This window comes from Anas platyrhynchos, chromosome 4, assembly GCF_047663525.1.
Source record: "Anas platyrhynchos isolate ZD024472 breed Pekin duck chromosome 4, IASCAAS_PekinDuck_T2T, whole genome shotgun sequence".
Lineage (NCBI taxonomy): Eukaryota > Metazoa > Chordata > Aves > Anseriformes > Anatidae > Anas > Anas platyrhynchos.
This window is the reverse complement of record NC_092590.1, coordinates 18,305,740-18,321,761: the sequence shown is the minus strand read 5'-3', so window position 1 is coordinate 18,321,761 and position 16,022 is coordinate 18,305,740. Positions and strand designations below refer to the sequence as shown.

The following is a 16,022-nucleotide window of genomic DNA, read 5'->3' as shown; positions in this document are numbered from 1 at the left end:
ATTACAGAGCTTGTTTTCGGTGGGAGTCGATGAACACTGCAAGGCTGGACTTTCATTTTATTACGAATATAGAATCATAACTTCAATGAACATTGTCTGAAACCATACCCTAAGCCAGAAATACCTCAGAATATGAGAAATACCTCCATGTCATTTCTTTCTGAGTGTTTTCTGTCCTTCCAGTTCTGTTCAAAATCAGAAACTCTGTGATAATGGCTCCTGTTGATATGCTTGTGGTTCCTGTGAGAGCGGAAAAGACGGGTGAAAAATTTCAGAACAATTAAAAAACGAAACCAACCAAACAAACATGCTGACTGCTGGGATATTGTGCCCATTCCAGAAATCTCTTCTTTGCCCTTTGATGATTTTTCTTCTTACGTGATTATTGCTATTTCTGTGTTTCTTCAGTTTTAAGACTTTTAGTGGCACTTAAATCATGGTAGTGTTGTTTTTTTGCAAGATCTTTAGGACTGTTTTCTTAGGTTTTGCTAGTCCTTGAGAACATAAGATGCAGCATGAAAATGGTCTGTAAAAGAGCAAGCAGTTCCTGACTAGCTCAGCTGACATCGTGTCAGGCTTACAGATGAGCAGTTAGTCTCTGAAAGAGAGGTGGAGGTTAAATATTTCAGCTCTTGGTCTCTGGTACTTTTCTCTCCCTCTAGAGAGAGAGAAGTCTCACCACTCTGCTGGTGTCAGGAACTGGGGACTTTTTGGCTTTCATTTTGGTGCACACACAGTTTGTGTGTGCACCAAAAGTAAAACCTTTAAGGTTCTTAAGTTTAGTTAACATGATCACTTGGGGAAAGGTAGATTTTAGTTTTTGGCTGTTTCAAAAGACCGAGAGCTGCCAACCTTCCTCACTGTGTGAGCTGCATCCTGAAGTCTCGGATGCTGAATAGCACGGGGCAGATGATATTTAAGTAGGTGAGCTACAGCAAGGGCTTGGTAGGGAGAAGTGACCATGAGGGTTTCACCGATCTGTTGAGGGATGGCTTTGTGATGGGATGACCCAGTGGCATCCATTTGCTGCTCTGCTTCCCACCCTGAGACAGGGATTTTGGGAAGTCCTGAGAGATTTCTGCTGTCCTAGGAACAGAAGGGTTTAGCATCTTTTTATCCCATGTGCCACGTGAAGTTACAGAAAGCAGCCTGTCAGGGTCTTAAATCGCCCACATCGACTTCCCTTGTGCAAGGAAAGGTGTTGCTGTAGCCTGAGCCTCTGTGTTCTTCTGACTGGATTGAAACAGGTGCTTTAATTGGTATTGACATTGTTCTTACAGGCAGTCCAGCCATGACTCACAGAAATCTGACTTCCACCAGTCTGAATGACATCTCTGACAAGCCTGAGAAAGATCAGGTAAGCTTCAGATTCAGACTTCACTTGGTGTGTGGTTAGGAGCCGGGTGTTGGGGAAAGAGACTCTGTACCGGAAAGCTGAAGAAGGAGAAGTCGAGCAAGGTGAGTCAAGTATTTCTGAGTCCACTGACTGGATCCTCCACTTATGAAGCATCAGTCCCTGAAATAAGGAGGTTAAACTCTTGCAAGGTTTGAAGCAAGTGGCACCATGTACAGAAGCTGTCTGACATCCTGCTGATATCCATGAGAAAGGAATGGATGACCTCCAGATCTTGATGTGTGTCTGGTCGTCTTCTTGCTGAAAAGAGGGTCTTCAGGGGTTTCAGCAAGGGTCTCACGTCACACAGCACAGTAGCTATGGTCATACAGCATTCAGGCATGCATTCACATGGGACACAGGGTAGATTAGGAGTGTTTAAGGGGATGTGTCCCTACTACAGCGGCTGGTGTAATAGGATGTGTTGCATCGCTTCAGAAATGCAACCCTGCTAAAAAAGGTAGGTGTGGAAGAACAGCTTCAAAATGCGGATGGAAAATAAAGTTATAATTGGCCTTTGTACCTGCAGAACTACATTTGACTAATTTCTTAGAATAGGGTAATGTTTATGGTTAATCATTGGGCTTTCTTTTGTGTGTGTTCTCATCCTTACTGAGAGCGTAAGTGTCTGAGGGGTAAAGAGTTTGAATTTGAACTCTTAGAAAACTGGTGTCTGGATAAGGTCTCTGTGCAAAATTTGTCTTGTTTAAAAAGTGGGTTATTCTAAAAGCATGATTATTTCTTTTGGAGAATCTTTTTCCTGTGTTTTTCAGTGCTCATCCCATGGTTATTCTGAATACAAATGACAGTTACTTTGGAAAACTATTTGGGTAGCACAATGTATACAGGCCAGCTGAGAAGAACTCTAGCTAGGGTTCAGCTATTCTTCAGTCCAGTCCTCCTGTCTTTTCTTCCTCTCCTGGCATGTGATTTATGCCATTGTTACTTCCAGTTATTAATATATATATTTATATACATTACCTCCGATATGGTATTTGAAAAATCCATGTAAAAGGAAGAAATAGCTAGTAAGACAAAAAGCCTCATAATGCTAAATGTGCAGAATTTATATAATAGTGCAATGCAGAAATCCTCCTCTAGTACCTCCTTTAATATACAGAATGCACTTCGGTGGAAAAAAAAGGGTGCCGTGTGTTTTGCATTGACCACATTCATTCAAAGTTGTACCATACAGCGGCATTGTTTATATTTTTTCACTCCACAATATGTTTTCATTATTGTATCCCTCACACAGGGAAAGAGTACAATTGTAAAACAGCTTTTTCATTGGAAGGACTGCTGTTTTGCATTTTTAATCACACTGTAATTGGGGTCTTATAGACAGAGTAGCAGAAAACTAGGTCTGAACTTAGCAGCAGGCTTCTTAGATTTCAGTGCTACGAACAGCCTCAATTGTCCCTCCTGCTGAAATGTCTGTGGACACATGCAGATAATAGACTTTTTGTGTAGAATTGAGTACAAAAATAGATGTCTTGGTTGGGCTCCTACTGAGTTCTGTTAATAAATCCAATTTGGAAGTGTGCTCCAAAGTTTTAACTTTCAGAATAGATAATACTTGACTGTTTACAGTGAAAACCGTTACTTTTAAACTAACTAGTTCCAAAAAGCTGTTTAGTTAATTAGCCCGTGTCCTGCTGATGAACTTTGCACAATGGAACCCTTGTACTGTATGCTTGTTGAAGCTGGCCTGATAGATCACCTCAGACCTCAATTTTCATTACTGATTGACTCAAACTCCTGTCTTGATAAAGTCTGCGAAACTCTGATGATGCCTGGCAAGTTTCTGGAGCAGAACTTAGCATGCTGTACAGCCATGAGGGAATAATTCATGGTGTTATGACAACAGGAGCTGGAAAGAGAACAGATTTTCTTGCCTTGACAGCAGAGTGACTGGCTTTCATTATCTTGGTATCCCATCTGGAAGCCTGACAGTTATTGAGGCCATCCAGTGAGATATGAGTCTGCTAAAGAAAGAGTCTTTGCCATTTTCTATTTATTTGTGTATGTGTGTGTATATCAGAGGCCAGCTTGTCGTTAAACTGCAATAGGTTGAAGTTAGTTTGTAACAGTTGATCAGAGCAGGATTGGGATCTGAGCTCTTTGATCAATCACTATTTTTGCAAATATAAAGGAGAGTATCACGTGTGTTTGTTTTAAAGGAAAAAAGGCTTTGAACAAATTTTTAGATAACATCGGTGATTTTTCTGCCTACCTAGATCCTTACTTTCAGTTTTGTAACCTTTAATGCTAATTGGAATGGTGCAATTAACAGTAGTGACATTATAACCAGAATACTTCCTTTATCTGTTTCAATAGGTTCTTACTGAGCAGGTAAGGTAAAATCAAAGTAGTTACCTAAGGTAAAATCAAAGTAGAGGGTTCTGGATGCTCTCTCTTCAAACTGCAAAATGTGCTCCTCAGATTTTTTCCTTCTTTCTCCCTTGCTCCCTGTATGGAGAAGAGCTGGTGGCAAGTGCTTTGCAATTAGATCATGACCTCCAGCTCTCCCTTTATTTAGTTTGGCAGAGTGGGTTTTGTGATTGCCACATATGACTACACAGACAGGGGACAGTGGAGCATACCTTAGAACAGCTCTTGCCCTGTAGAGCCCTGCTAGCTCCTGCTAGTAGGTTCAGGACTCTCTCCTACCTAGAAGCAGCAGTAGCACTTTGAAGTAGCCTTACTTTTCGGTACCTTCAGGAAAGTCCTGTTACCCAACTGCCAGCTTGAGTGGGGTTATGACAGAGTGCTGGTTATGTGAGTTTTACCATAGACACTGAGTTTACAAAGTGGAGATGTGACTGCTTTAAGTACTGAATCATTGAGTTCAACTCTATGTTTCTAACAACTGAGGATTTCCAAGAGTGGACTTGGAGGTTAGAGTGAACAAAACAAGCCTGGAAAAGGTCAGAAGAGGACCCTCTAGGAGGGGGGAAGCTCCCTTCAGAAGAGCAGGATGTGTTGGCATGTTATCTGATACACTTGGCCACTTCTCTCTCCTCTAGGAGCTGGCCTACTATTGGCAGCAGTGCTTCAGTGTGGTCACTGGGCAATGCTGCTTTCAGGTGGCTTTTTTATTGTTGCTTTTTAAGATAGTCCAGTTAAGGGGCTGTAAGTGGGCAGGACCTCAGCTACAAAGGTAAAAGCCCAAGACTGATTCTTCTAAACACAAACACTTCTCTGAGGTGCCAGCTGTCAAGTGTGGTCTCCTGAGCCTATTTTTCAATCTGTGTGGGGAGCTGGGATTGCAGAATCAAATGAAGTTTCAGGTGGGCTGGTTACCTCTTGCACAATTGCCTTGCTATGTGGAGAAGAAGCTCTGTGAACACAGACAGCTCTGTTAAGAGACTTGAGCTAAGACAGATGCATGCATGACTTAGTGAGCCCATGCCATGGCAGCATCTATTGCAGATAGCTGCATCTGTCACAGCAAGATGGAGAAGTGTTAAAACTGCCTGGGATATAGCTGAGGACGTGGCAGTGGAGTGTACTAGAAAGCAATGGACAATATTTGGGTTTTCCTTGAAGATGTTTTAGAGAATTCTCCCTGAGGGATGCCTTCCCTGAGGTTTGCATGAGCCCGTTTTGTCCTGCCCTGCAGAATCCTTGTGAGGAAATCAAATGCCAGCATTTAAAGGCAAGTACATGGTGGAGGTTGTGGCAGTTGGACTGCTGTGCTTCGGGGTCAGAGGAGTAATAAGTGACCGAGGGAAGTGAGAGAAGACAATAACCATCAGCTTTCCTGTGACTAAAATCTCTATAATGAGGAGCCGGGCTTTGCTTCACTACACAGATGCTGGACCTGTTTTGGTGCCTTGCTCAGCTCTGTGGCCTGCTCACAGAGAGCAAAGATAAGTTTGAAGACTGGCAGCACTGGAAAGAGGCACATTAGAAAATATTTACAGTGGTTTCAAGACTCACTGACATGAGTACTGGAACTGGTAATAACAAGAGATAAGATTTTATTAAAATCCTACATAGCGCTCAGGTTTACCTGTATTAAGCTTTGTGAGGTTGGTTCCTCTGCCCTTAGGGAAGGGACTGTTTTATGCTTACTTTGGATTTACTTTGATCTTGTTTTTGTTTTGTTTTTCTCATACCCTTTGCTGTCTTAATACACTTTTCAGAGTTAATCTTCCGTACTGGGTAACCATTAAGCTGTTGTCAGAGGCAAAGAAAATGAACTTAAGATCCCTCTTGGAAAAGGCTGGAGTCAGGAAAGGACGCTCAGGCTCGCTCCAAAGGATCGGCCGAACAAGCGCTGCCCATTCCCCAAGTGCCAGGGCAAAGAGCCATCAGCTAGAGGAAGGGGGAAAAGGCTCCTTGGCTGAAAGGCAGCGAAGGAGCAGGGATGCAGACTTTGCTTACAGATGGGTGCTTCCAAAGGGTTCACCGTTGGCCTTGCTGTTTGCTTTGAAACCAGCAGCATGAGCTCAGTCATGCTGATGCCAAACCTTTCTTACAGATGCCATTGTAAGCGTTCTGTGGTGGACACAGCTGGCTGTCTGCAGATCTCTTAGCCTGAAAGGAGAAAGTTTTGTACATAGTCTGTCCCCAGAGACAACAGTTTGTGTATGCTTAAAGAGCACAAGTCATTTCTCTATTGTAATTAAGAGAATGTGGGGGGACTGCTGTTTCCCATTATTATATAATATATAAAAATATTATATATATAATCATTATTAAAAATATAAAAATATTATAAGATATATAAAAGGCAGTTCTTCATTATGTTAGTTGCTTCTATTTTAGACCTGTGACCTCTGCTACTTACACGCTCTCCATGTATGCCTGGTGCTGGCACCTGTATTTTTGTGACAGCATTGTTATAGCAGTAACTTTCCTCCAGATCTGCTCCTTGCAGCATCTGACAGGACAGCAGCACGACTGTCAGTGCTGGGGAAGCACTTCTTGGAGCCAGGGCTGAATGTACAAACCCAGCACTCTATAGCTGACCCTGCTACTCTGCTGCAGTACTTCAGACCTGTGCAGTTGGTTTATTCTTTGATAATTTTAAGATCGTTGCACTAATAGTTACTGCCATCTTGTTCTCTGAAATCCATTTAAATGTACTATTATTCACTGAACAACAAAAAAATCTTACCGTAGCTTAAATGTCCGTTTATTCTCTCTTTCCCCTCTGACATGAAGCGTTTATGGACATGTGAAAAGCAATTAAGATTAGAAACCTTATCAAAGGAGAGATTGCTTCATGAAAAATGGAGCTTGAACTTTTTCATTTGCTTTATGTAATGCTGTTTTATATACTTCAGACTAGATGAAATAACATTGCCGTCAGAGTAAGACTATAAGGTCATAAAACGATATAGAAATCTCAAAGTAATAAAGCCCTGGGTTATTTGTAAGGTAGGTGTCTGCACCATTTAAAATGCCATAGTATGCTTTTTTCCCCCCTTAAATTTATGGAAAGTAAATGATTTTAAAGCTGAGACAACAGAAGAAGGGGCTAGTTATCAAAATGCAGAGTTTGCAGAAAATCATTAAGCATGTGTTTACTTGTCATGAAGGCTACATCGATCACATTGATACAGACTACACACGTCTATGAGACAAAACACAATGCTTCCTACCTCCACTCCATCTCCTGGTTACTCTTCCTACACTGCCGGTCATAACTGATGGTCTGGGGAAAGGGCTATTAATTATGACAATATTTTATTGTCTATTTTGGTAGTGCAGAGTCAGTAACAGCCAAGGGCAACATAGTGTGTGGACATCAAAACTTCCTTGTAACGGCTGTGTGGTCAGTCTGGTGGGGTAGGATCAAACCAAGCTTCTTTGTACCATGCCTGAACTGTGGAAAACATCAGGCTCTCACTCATTGTGTCCTGGTTTCCTGGATCTTTTTGCTTCTCTCTTTCTGCCTCTGATTGTTTGTCTTGTTACAGGTGAGCCATGGGAAAAGGCTGAGCTGCACCTGTAGGGGGAAATAACTATTTTCCTCTGGTAGAGCACAGCACTGTCCCATTAATTCATTTTCAGCTTTCACCAGACCACTCAGCTCACCTTTTCTGGCCACTTGCATAGAACAGACTGTACAGTGGCATCCACAGGCAGCAGAAAGCCATAATTTCAGGTAGAGCAGAAGTATAAGTATTTTCTCTGGGGCACGTTCAGTCTTGATTTAGTCTTACACTGTTATTTCAGGGCATTGGGATCTGTTGACAATCACCGAAGTAATACAAAGCTTTTGCCAGTCAAGTCCCCAGTTGAGCTTGTAGGATAAAAACCCTAACAGGATGTTTAATCATCTCTCTACAAGACAAAACAGGGAGGTTTACAGGGGACAGAAGCGATGAGGGGAAGAAGGCTTTTATTCCCTTTTTTAATGCCACTTGGTAAACATGCTGTGTTTCAGGAGGTGTAACAACAGCAAAAAAAAAAAGGGGGAGCTCCAAAGGAAGTCTTCCCTTTCCTCCTCCAGAGCATGTGGGAAGCTTGCCCTGGAGCTAAACAAAAGGCTTGATTCATTCCTGCTGCCAATCTCCTATCTGTCAGCGGTGCTAAGCACCCAGACAGCTATGTGTGGTTAGCAGGGTATTATTTATGAATATTGAAGTTAGATAATTTGCATGAACCGGCTCCTTTCTGCCATGAGAATGACGACTTGATTCATTGTACTGTATTTCATTTAGATTGCAAAAGAGACTGGTTCAGCATCCTGAGCGTCTTACAGAAGACGCCAGGGCCCCGACTCAAATTGTTCTAATGTTAAGTAGCTTCAATAAAGGGCACTGAATTTTGATTTTGCTGTTTTATCATGTTTTTGTTTCGGAATTGCTTGATGTTTTGGCAGTTTATAAGGATAATTAAGGAAGAGGTGGTGTGTTCTGTTTCATTGTATTTGTATTGGCAGAACACTTCTTTTTGAGGTAGCAGTGTGGAGAAGTGATTTGCCTTCATTTGTCTTATTTTATGAGCTGTTTTCTGCAGTTAATGTGCTGGTCATTTGCAGCTAGATAGACAAGCGGAGGCAGCAGGACTTTTGGACAATTTCTTTTCTGGTTTCCAATTAAAACACCAGTGCCTCAGCTTCCTGTTCTCTCCCAGGCTCTGTTGCCAGGTACAGCAGTGTGACTGGAGAGGCACCTGAAAGACCAGTACTTCTGGCAGGAGACTGCCTCCAGCTTCAGAAGGTTGAGCTATTTCTAGAAGTCTTTCACTAACACTATGTTGAATAATACCAATACCAAATTCAAAATCAAAAGGAAGGTTTCTTGGACTGTCAACAAGTAAAACCTGTGGTTTACCCTAATCTGGTCCACACTAGAGACAGGTCTAGAAGAAGGAGGTGCTTCTGGTGGGCTATCCAGCAAACCTGAGGGAAGGTGAGAGAGAATATACACATGTACGTACGTTTTAACGGCTTGCTTGTGTTGGGCTGGCTGGATCCTGGCATCTTTCCTGCCATTGTGTGCTCGGCAGTAACTGGCCCCGTAGGTGGGGAAGTTTGTACTAGCCTAGTGCAGAAAAAGGGACAGGTGTACTGCAAATACACCTTAAATATCATGCTTAGGTAAAATTAAAAGGATTGTCTTCCTGCTTTAATTGTTAAAGCAACTGTAGTTAGAAAGGATCACGTTTACTCCTTAATGCTTCTGCAGTCTTAGATGCATGTTAGCCAAGTTACACATCTTCTGCATTTAATGCAAACAAGCTATTCCAATATACTTATGTCTCTCAGGCACTTCGTGTCTGAACTCCTGCCAGCTTGCAAATGGCCATTTGTCAAATGGGGTGCCCAAAGGTAAGGAGCAAAAGGGCTGTGCAGCTGTGACAGTTCAGTCCTACCAGCAGGGCCAGGTGATGGCCTGCACAGAGGCATCCCAGACCTCACTGCCTTCTCTTTGTTGCTGGTGGCATTCCGCGCTCCTGTCTGATTTTATTAGAGCCCTGTCTGCACTTCCAAAGGTTGCCAGTGCAATTATGCCATACTGGCAAGTCTACATCACAGCCCCAAAGCCTATGCTGGCTGAAGCCACCTAGCTGGATGACCCATCTTGGTGCCAAGTGGTCCTTCTGCTGCTACTAGCTGGGTGAGCTGTGTACACCACAAGATTTTCTCTTATGCAGATGACTGATGTGGCTACACTGACAAAACTTGTACGTATGGATAATGGCTAGACCTGGCACGTTGACTTCGTGCTCCTGATTTTCCTTGCTGCCAAGTGCGTGCACCTTTGTGGAACCTCTTTGCTCAGATCTATACTAGCCTTTGCTTTGTCAGTTACACTTGTAAGCAGTGACAGCAGGTATCTGTCAGCCTAATGGCACCTTTGCCAGACATGACAAGAAAGTTAAGTTTCTGTCCTGGTCTGTCCTGTCCCTGGTTTCAGTCCCCATACAGTCAACTGCATTGTTCCTCTGCTGGTACAGTTAACGCTGTCTGCTTGCCCTGCGCTACCTGGGGATTTTGCTGGCACTCCTTTTCCCTCTCTCTAATTTTCGGTACACCTACAGATACAATTTTCCATGCAGTTTTTAGCTTTCTAGACATCTGCAAACTATGTTCCCACACACGGGCCTGTAGCTGCAGTGTCCGAGTCACAAGCACTTCAGGAGAATGTTTATAAAAGCATCCCCACATGATTAATCCATGGAAATATTAATGGCCTTGCTTATATTTAGTATTGCTTAAGCTGTGTTTGGGATGAGCTCTCACTTGGCAATGTACCTTTGAATTTCACTTCGCTTATCCCATGTGAGACTTCTCAAACCACACGGTGCCTGCAGCTGGATCAAGGGCTCGCTCCTCTGTTGTGAGGCAAGAGAGGTCAGACAACGTGCTTGTAGTTGTGTGGGAAGCAGGGCATAGCTCTAATCTCAACTCCCACTTCTTCCCGCAGCTCAAGGAACATGTCTTCTCCATTCAAACAACCTGTTGGGGACGACAAGGTTTTCATGGTATCTGCACAGGACACAGTTTGTTGTTCACGGGGTTAGGGCATGGCTTTATCAGTTAGCTTTTTGGGAAAAAAAAAAAAAAGCTTCTTTTTCAGCTCAGAGGTTTATCTGTGAACAAAAGTTATTTAGAAGACTCAAAGCACAGTCTTTATGAGCCCCGTTATTGCTATAGTGTAAGTGGACCGTAGGAAGCTGGGGATGGTGCGCTGCTCCTAATACTGGTACCGCTTCTGTTTCTTGTCCTGTGAGAAATCCTTCAGTTGTGCTTTGTTCAAATGTCCTTGGCAGCTCCAAATGGCTGAAGCACCAGAAGATTTTTAATGCTCAAGATGTGAAATAGAAGGAACAGTTAAAGAAAATCTGTTTTTATTGGGGACCTGTTATTGCTGAGCTGATGAAACAGCACACGCAAAATAAATAATATATACGGGGAGTTTGCTGACCTGGTGTTATCTCCAGCTTCAAAGGGTTTGTGTATAGGGATAAAAAACAGCTCTGAATGAATATGGTCAGCTGGAATATTTGGTCAGAGAGAGGCACAAAACCCCTCTTATTTGTTGTGGTGTGTGCAGCACTTATTCAAGCTGGTGTTTCCATATCAACAGGAAATCTGTGCCAAAGCCAGCTCTAAAGTTAAAAAGAAATTGGCCTTGTTGAGAGAAACCCTCATGCCTTTCCTAGGGGGACTAATGGATGGGGAGGAGGGAGCTGATGGGATCCCACTGTTTGGAATGAAGTCCATTGATTAATGGTGAGAGCAATTCATTGCTTTTCCTGTTTGAACAACATCTCCTAATCTCTGCAGTCACAAGCAGAGATTCCTAATTTCTAGGTCTGTCAGCCTGGATGACCTACTTTCACTCCCTGAAGCTCAAATGAAAATAACTGCCTTCCGGTATAGCTCACTGCCACCTTTTTTAAAGGAAAGGAAATGTTTCTAGGAAGTTTAGTTAACTGGTATTTCATTTACTTTGGCTTTTTCTCTTTATGCAGAGAATAGCTTTGCTTGCGTAGTTTTTCCCTACAGTGTATCAGCAGAGCACGTCTCAAGCATTCCTGGGAAATGGAGTTCTGTACAGAGACAAAACACAGAGCATTAACAATATCCCTTTAGGCAAGCATTCATGGGAAACATACATGTGGATAGATACAGAAAAAGAGAGAGACAGATTTAAATTCCTGGGGGATTTACCCTTTTCTAAGTACGAAAGCATTGTGTGTCCATGCTCAGATACGAGAGCCATTTGAGTGAAATACTGTGCTGTGATCAGGTAGGTGAGCACTCATACCCTGTGCAAAGTAAATGGAAGGTAGAGTCAATTTTTATATGGACTCTCTGTTAGATAATTTAGCCCTCACCTCTTTTTTTATTTTTATTTTTATTTTTATTTCTTCCCTTGTAACTGTGACGTAGTTTCTTTCAACAAGCCTTTGTTCCCTTGACCCAGTCTCCTGTGCTCTCAGGCAGACTGTTGCTGCCTGACAGATTGGAAGATCCCACATGGCGCACTTGGCTTTGATGTAACAGGAGTTTGGGGAACTGGATCCCTTTTCCCTGTGATCAGGGACCGTTAAGCCTTCATTTAGTTGTACAAAGCACTGTGTGTGCAGTTAGGGTTGCGATGGTAATCTGTGTATCAGCATTGATTTTGAATGCTCAAATCTTGCTGTCGCTTTGAAGGTGGGTGGGGCAGAGCTGCTTTTAATGGGTTTTAGTGAGAGCTCCTACCTGGCTCAGAGAGGAGGTGAACCATTCATCTTGTGCAGATATGGGGATCAGCATGGCTGGGGAGCCCCAACCTTTGCCTGAAAGGAAGCTGTGCCTTGCTGTACCGTGTGCCTGTGGCAAAATCATACCCTAGCCATCACGTGGATTCCTCCCTCCTTTTTGTCCCAAAATTGAGCACCAGCTATTTTTAATACTGCAGTGCTGGGAGGTGTAGTGAACTTAAAAATGCTGTGTGGTAGGGTTGAAAGGATCAGGCTAAAATGGGTTCTCAGTAGGAGATGCTAAATATGACCTAGGTGTCTTCAGATTGATGAAGTATGACTCAGAGAAGAGGGAGATTTGTAAAATGGTGAAGGCCAGAAAGAAGAGGAGGATCTCAGCATTTTTCTCACTGGATGGGATAGCGCCAGTAGCTTTCAGCAGGCATTTCCACAAGCTGCCTTCTTGGGATTTCAAGCAAAAGCCCAGAAACTGTACTTTTTATTTCTGCAAGATAGAGCTCTCAATTTTTCATCCTAGTGGTGTTTACTTTGGTCCTTCAATTCCACTGATAATAGCAACTAAATGATGCTAATTGGGAAGGGGAATTCAGGCTTGCACTTCAGACCTTGCATGGTTGGAGGATGCCATGTTATGAAGTCAGTGTCTCTTTATGGCTTCCTTAAGTGAAGTCAATGGATGGCTTTTCAGTTCTGATTGTGTTTTGTCATGGTAAGGATGGGAAGAGGGTTATTAGTTTTCTGCTCTACCTATGCAATGTCACTAGATCTGAATAACATTTTTATTTTTATTTTTATTTTTATTTTTATTTTTATTTTTATTTTTATTTTTATTTTTATTTTTATTTTTATTTTTTTATTTCTATTTCTATTTTTATTTTCGTTTTGCTGCAAGGATGTTTGGGGCTTTCCTGCTGCAAACTGAGCAGCTTCTGTGAGGTGAAGGCAGTTGTGATACCCATAAAGGCAGCTGCCTTACGATAGTGGAAAAGCTAAAGCAAATTGTGGCCTTTACTAACAGATTTATTTTCTTTTTCTCTAGTCCTGTTTTCATTTAGGGCTAATTTTTCAAACAGGGCATATCTGCAAAAGCTGTATAGTGTGGTAAAACAGCTATCTGATGGCACGTGAATGTATTTTTGTGAGTGCACTAGCTGTGACCCATGTCAATTAATCAGGAGTACTCTCTCCATGCAAGTGGCTTTTAAATCCAAGCAGTGCTAACAGGCTGAGTAGCCAAAGTCAACAGCAGGCACTGATCACAGTGCCCAGTGCACTAAGGTGTCCTGTGCAAATGCAGAGTTAGTTATAGGTGCCATATGGCACACTGCAGAACACAGTCCCAAAAGAGCAACTCATATTAAGCTTTCACAGACTAGTAATCTCAACTTCAAAGGGAACTGCTCCTGAACAGGTGGAGTGCTGTACCTAAACTTCAGCTCACACAGGCAGAGGTTTTTGTTCCGTAACTCTTCCTTAGGCTAGGGGTGACCAAATAGGAATATGAAATATGTGTGCAGACAGATTCTTGCAAAGATCAGTGCCTACACGTTACCTGCATGCTGTTTTGCAAAGACTGGAAAATCATTACAGTAATGTGTCTAGCTACAGGGCTTCTCTAGTTGTAATTTTAGTGCTGCTTCGTGTGTGGGTTTCTGTTTTTTTTTTTTTTTTGGTTTTGGTTTTCTGAAACTTAAGCTAATGACTCATTTAATGGAGTTTCCACTTGCCTTGGGTATCCTCTTTGCCATGGACAAGCCTATGAAAGACTTTGCAGAGTGTGTCAGGGGTCATGGGCAAGGGCCATGCGTTTGTTCAGCCATATGCTCCTTTTTACCTTTTCTTGCTCTTCATTGTTAGGCAGCTGTGCTCTTGGTTGTGCCAGGAGCTCCCAAAAAATGGGAGACTTTACACACTTTACAAAATATTTGATCCTGTTGAGTGATGTAGGAAAGTTAAGTCTACTTGGCTTGTTAATTTATTTTTGAAAAATTTGCCAGGAAGACCAGGAGCACAAAACTCACCCGGCTCCTTCTTGGCTCTGCTGACTGCAGTTGCTCCTTAATGCCTCCCCTGCTCATGAGCTGTCATCTTGCATTTCCTTCCTATCTGCGTTTCAGGCTGGAAACTGCAGCAGTTTGGAGCTGCTTCATGAGCTGTGCAGCACTGTCTTGTGCAGGGAAGGCAACATCTGTGAGAGGACAAGGCAGACAGGTATACAGCACAGTAAAATCACTGAGAGTAAACAGATGTAATAAAAGCTACGTGTGTGTACTAATGGCTTTCGTTTCCAGTAAATCTTAAGTGATGCTGATAATAACGGACTGTTAAAATACATTTAGGGAAATGGTGATTTTTCACATTGCTGTGCCCTTTTGCAGGTACAGCACTGGAGGTCTTTGGCCTTTAACATAGCATTAGTCGTCAGGTTAGAATAATGCTCAATTTAGCGGTGTGGGGAAAGTGAATAAATGCAGTGCTTCAAGCTGAAAGCCCTCCCTCCCTCACTCGTCTCCGGTGCTGCTGAGGACTCAGATCTTCTCTGAAGCTTCTTCAGGGAATGGTTCAAAATGGATTTTAAGTGCTGACTGCACCATTCCCATCTTCTGTCTGATAAATGATTTAAGAAAGTGTTGAGTGGTGCTGCAAAACTTTTGGAGCAAAAAACACCATAATGATCTCTCTTCAAAATTAGTCATACTGTTCTGTTGTGCTAGACAGCTGGGAGGATAAACAGGCGGATAGCACAGCCTCAGGAGCTGATTAGCCATAGGCCTTGAGATTCTTCTTGTCAATTTTGGTTCAGAAGGGCACCTTGGTTTTGAGCAAACATTGTCTTTGTTTAGGAAAACAGGTAAGAGCATGACCAGCCTATTCAGCAAAGTTGAACATAAGCTTTACTGTAGAATTGCCACCTTCCTGGTATGTTTTATCCCTACTTTCCTCCAAAACGCCATTCATAGCTGGTAGCACTTTTCCAGGCTTCCTCCCCAGAGCTCCTCAGTGTTTGTTTAATATTTTCTCTGGTGGAACTCCTAACTGAAGTGTGTAGCAGTAGGATTGTTCCAGCAGTTTTCTTCCTGCTGAATCAATAATTCATGCCCTTTCGTGAGACTTTTTCCTTTTTTCTATTTCTTTGAGCCGCCTGGCAAAGTGCAGTGCAAGGCTCATTGCGGATTCGTAGCCCAGTTCACTGTTACCCCTGATCTGTGTGCCTGGCAGGACGCCTGCCCTCACCATTCACTGTTAGCCAGGCGGACACAGAGCATCTCCAGAGATCACCCTGGGTGAGGGGATTTTTGGGAACCAACTGAGGGCACGGTTTACAAAAGCCTTCAGCTTCACATTCATTCTGCCATTGCTCAAGTGGACAGTTGAAAACAAAGCTGTCTCAGGGCTGAGCACACTCGGAAATCCCTCCCGGCTGTGAGGACGCAGCCTGAGTGCTAAAGCCAGATGGAGGGTCGTACACAAGAGTGGGGCAGCGGTGCCCCCCACGAGTGTGGCCAAGGCTGCAGGAGCTGTTCTGTCGCTACTGGGGAAGGTTGTGGCTAAGAGCAGGGCTGCTCGGATCCTTCTGCATGCAGCAGGCCTGCTGAGCTAACTTAATAACCGAGCAGAAAAGCAATCTCATGCCAGGCTGGGGCCTCTGCTCAGAAGATTTCAAGTGCCAGGAGGATACCAGAAAAGAGCCAGGAGAGGCTGATGTTTAAAATACTGCTGGTGCAGTGATTGCCCATTATCAAATCAGAAGCAATTGATGACATTTCTCCATAGTTTGACTTAGATAACGTTTTGTCAGATAGAGGATGCATGTTGCAGTGCACTGCGGGCCTGCTCACATCTGCTGTGGTACATTTATAGTTTGTAGGTGCAGAGATGAGAATAACCTTTGGGCTGTGAGCAACTATTTTTAGTATGTAGCTATAGCTACGCTTTGAGAGAAGTTGTACAA

The 16,022-nt window shown here is 43.0% G+C and overlaps 1 protein-coding gene across 10 annotated transcripts in view; it reads left to right on the top strand.

Moving 5' to 3' along the window:
* Positions 1-16,022, top strand: part of SLC4A4 (solute carrier family 4 member 4) — a 235,204-nt gene that overhangs the window by 150,701 nt on the left and 68,481 nt on the right. For all 10 annotated transcript variants that reach the window (XR_011809315.1, XM_072038017.1, XM_038178960.2 and 7 more), the window contains one exon: positions 1,281-1,357. Coding sequence is in view for 9 of the 10 variants with exons in the window: in XM_072038017.1 (XP_071894118.1) it covers positions 1,281-1,357 (77 nt within the window). In the remaining variant the exon portion in view is untranslated. The remainder of the gene's footprint in view (positions 1-1,280; positions 1,358-16,022) is intronic.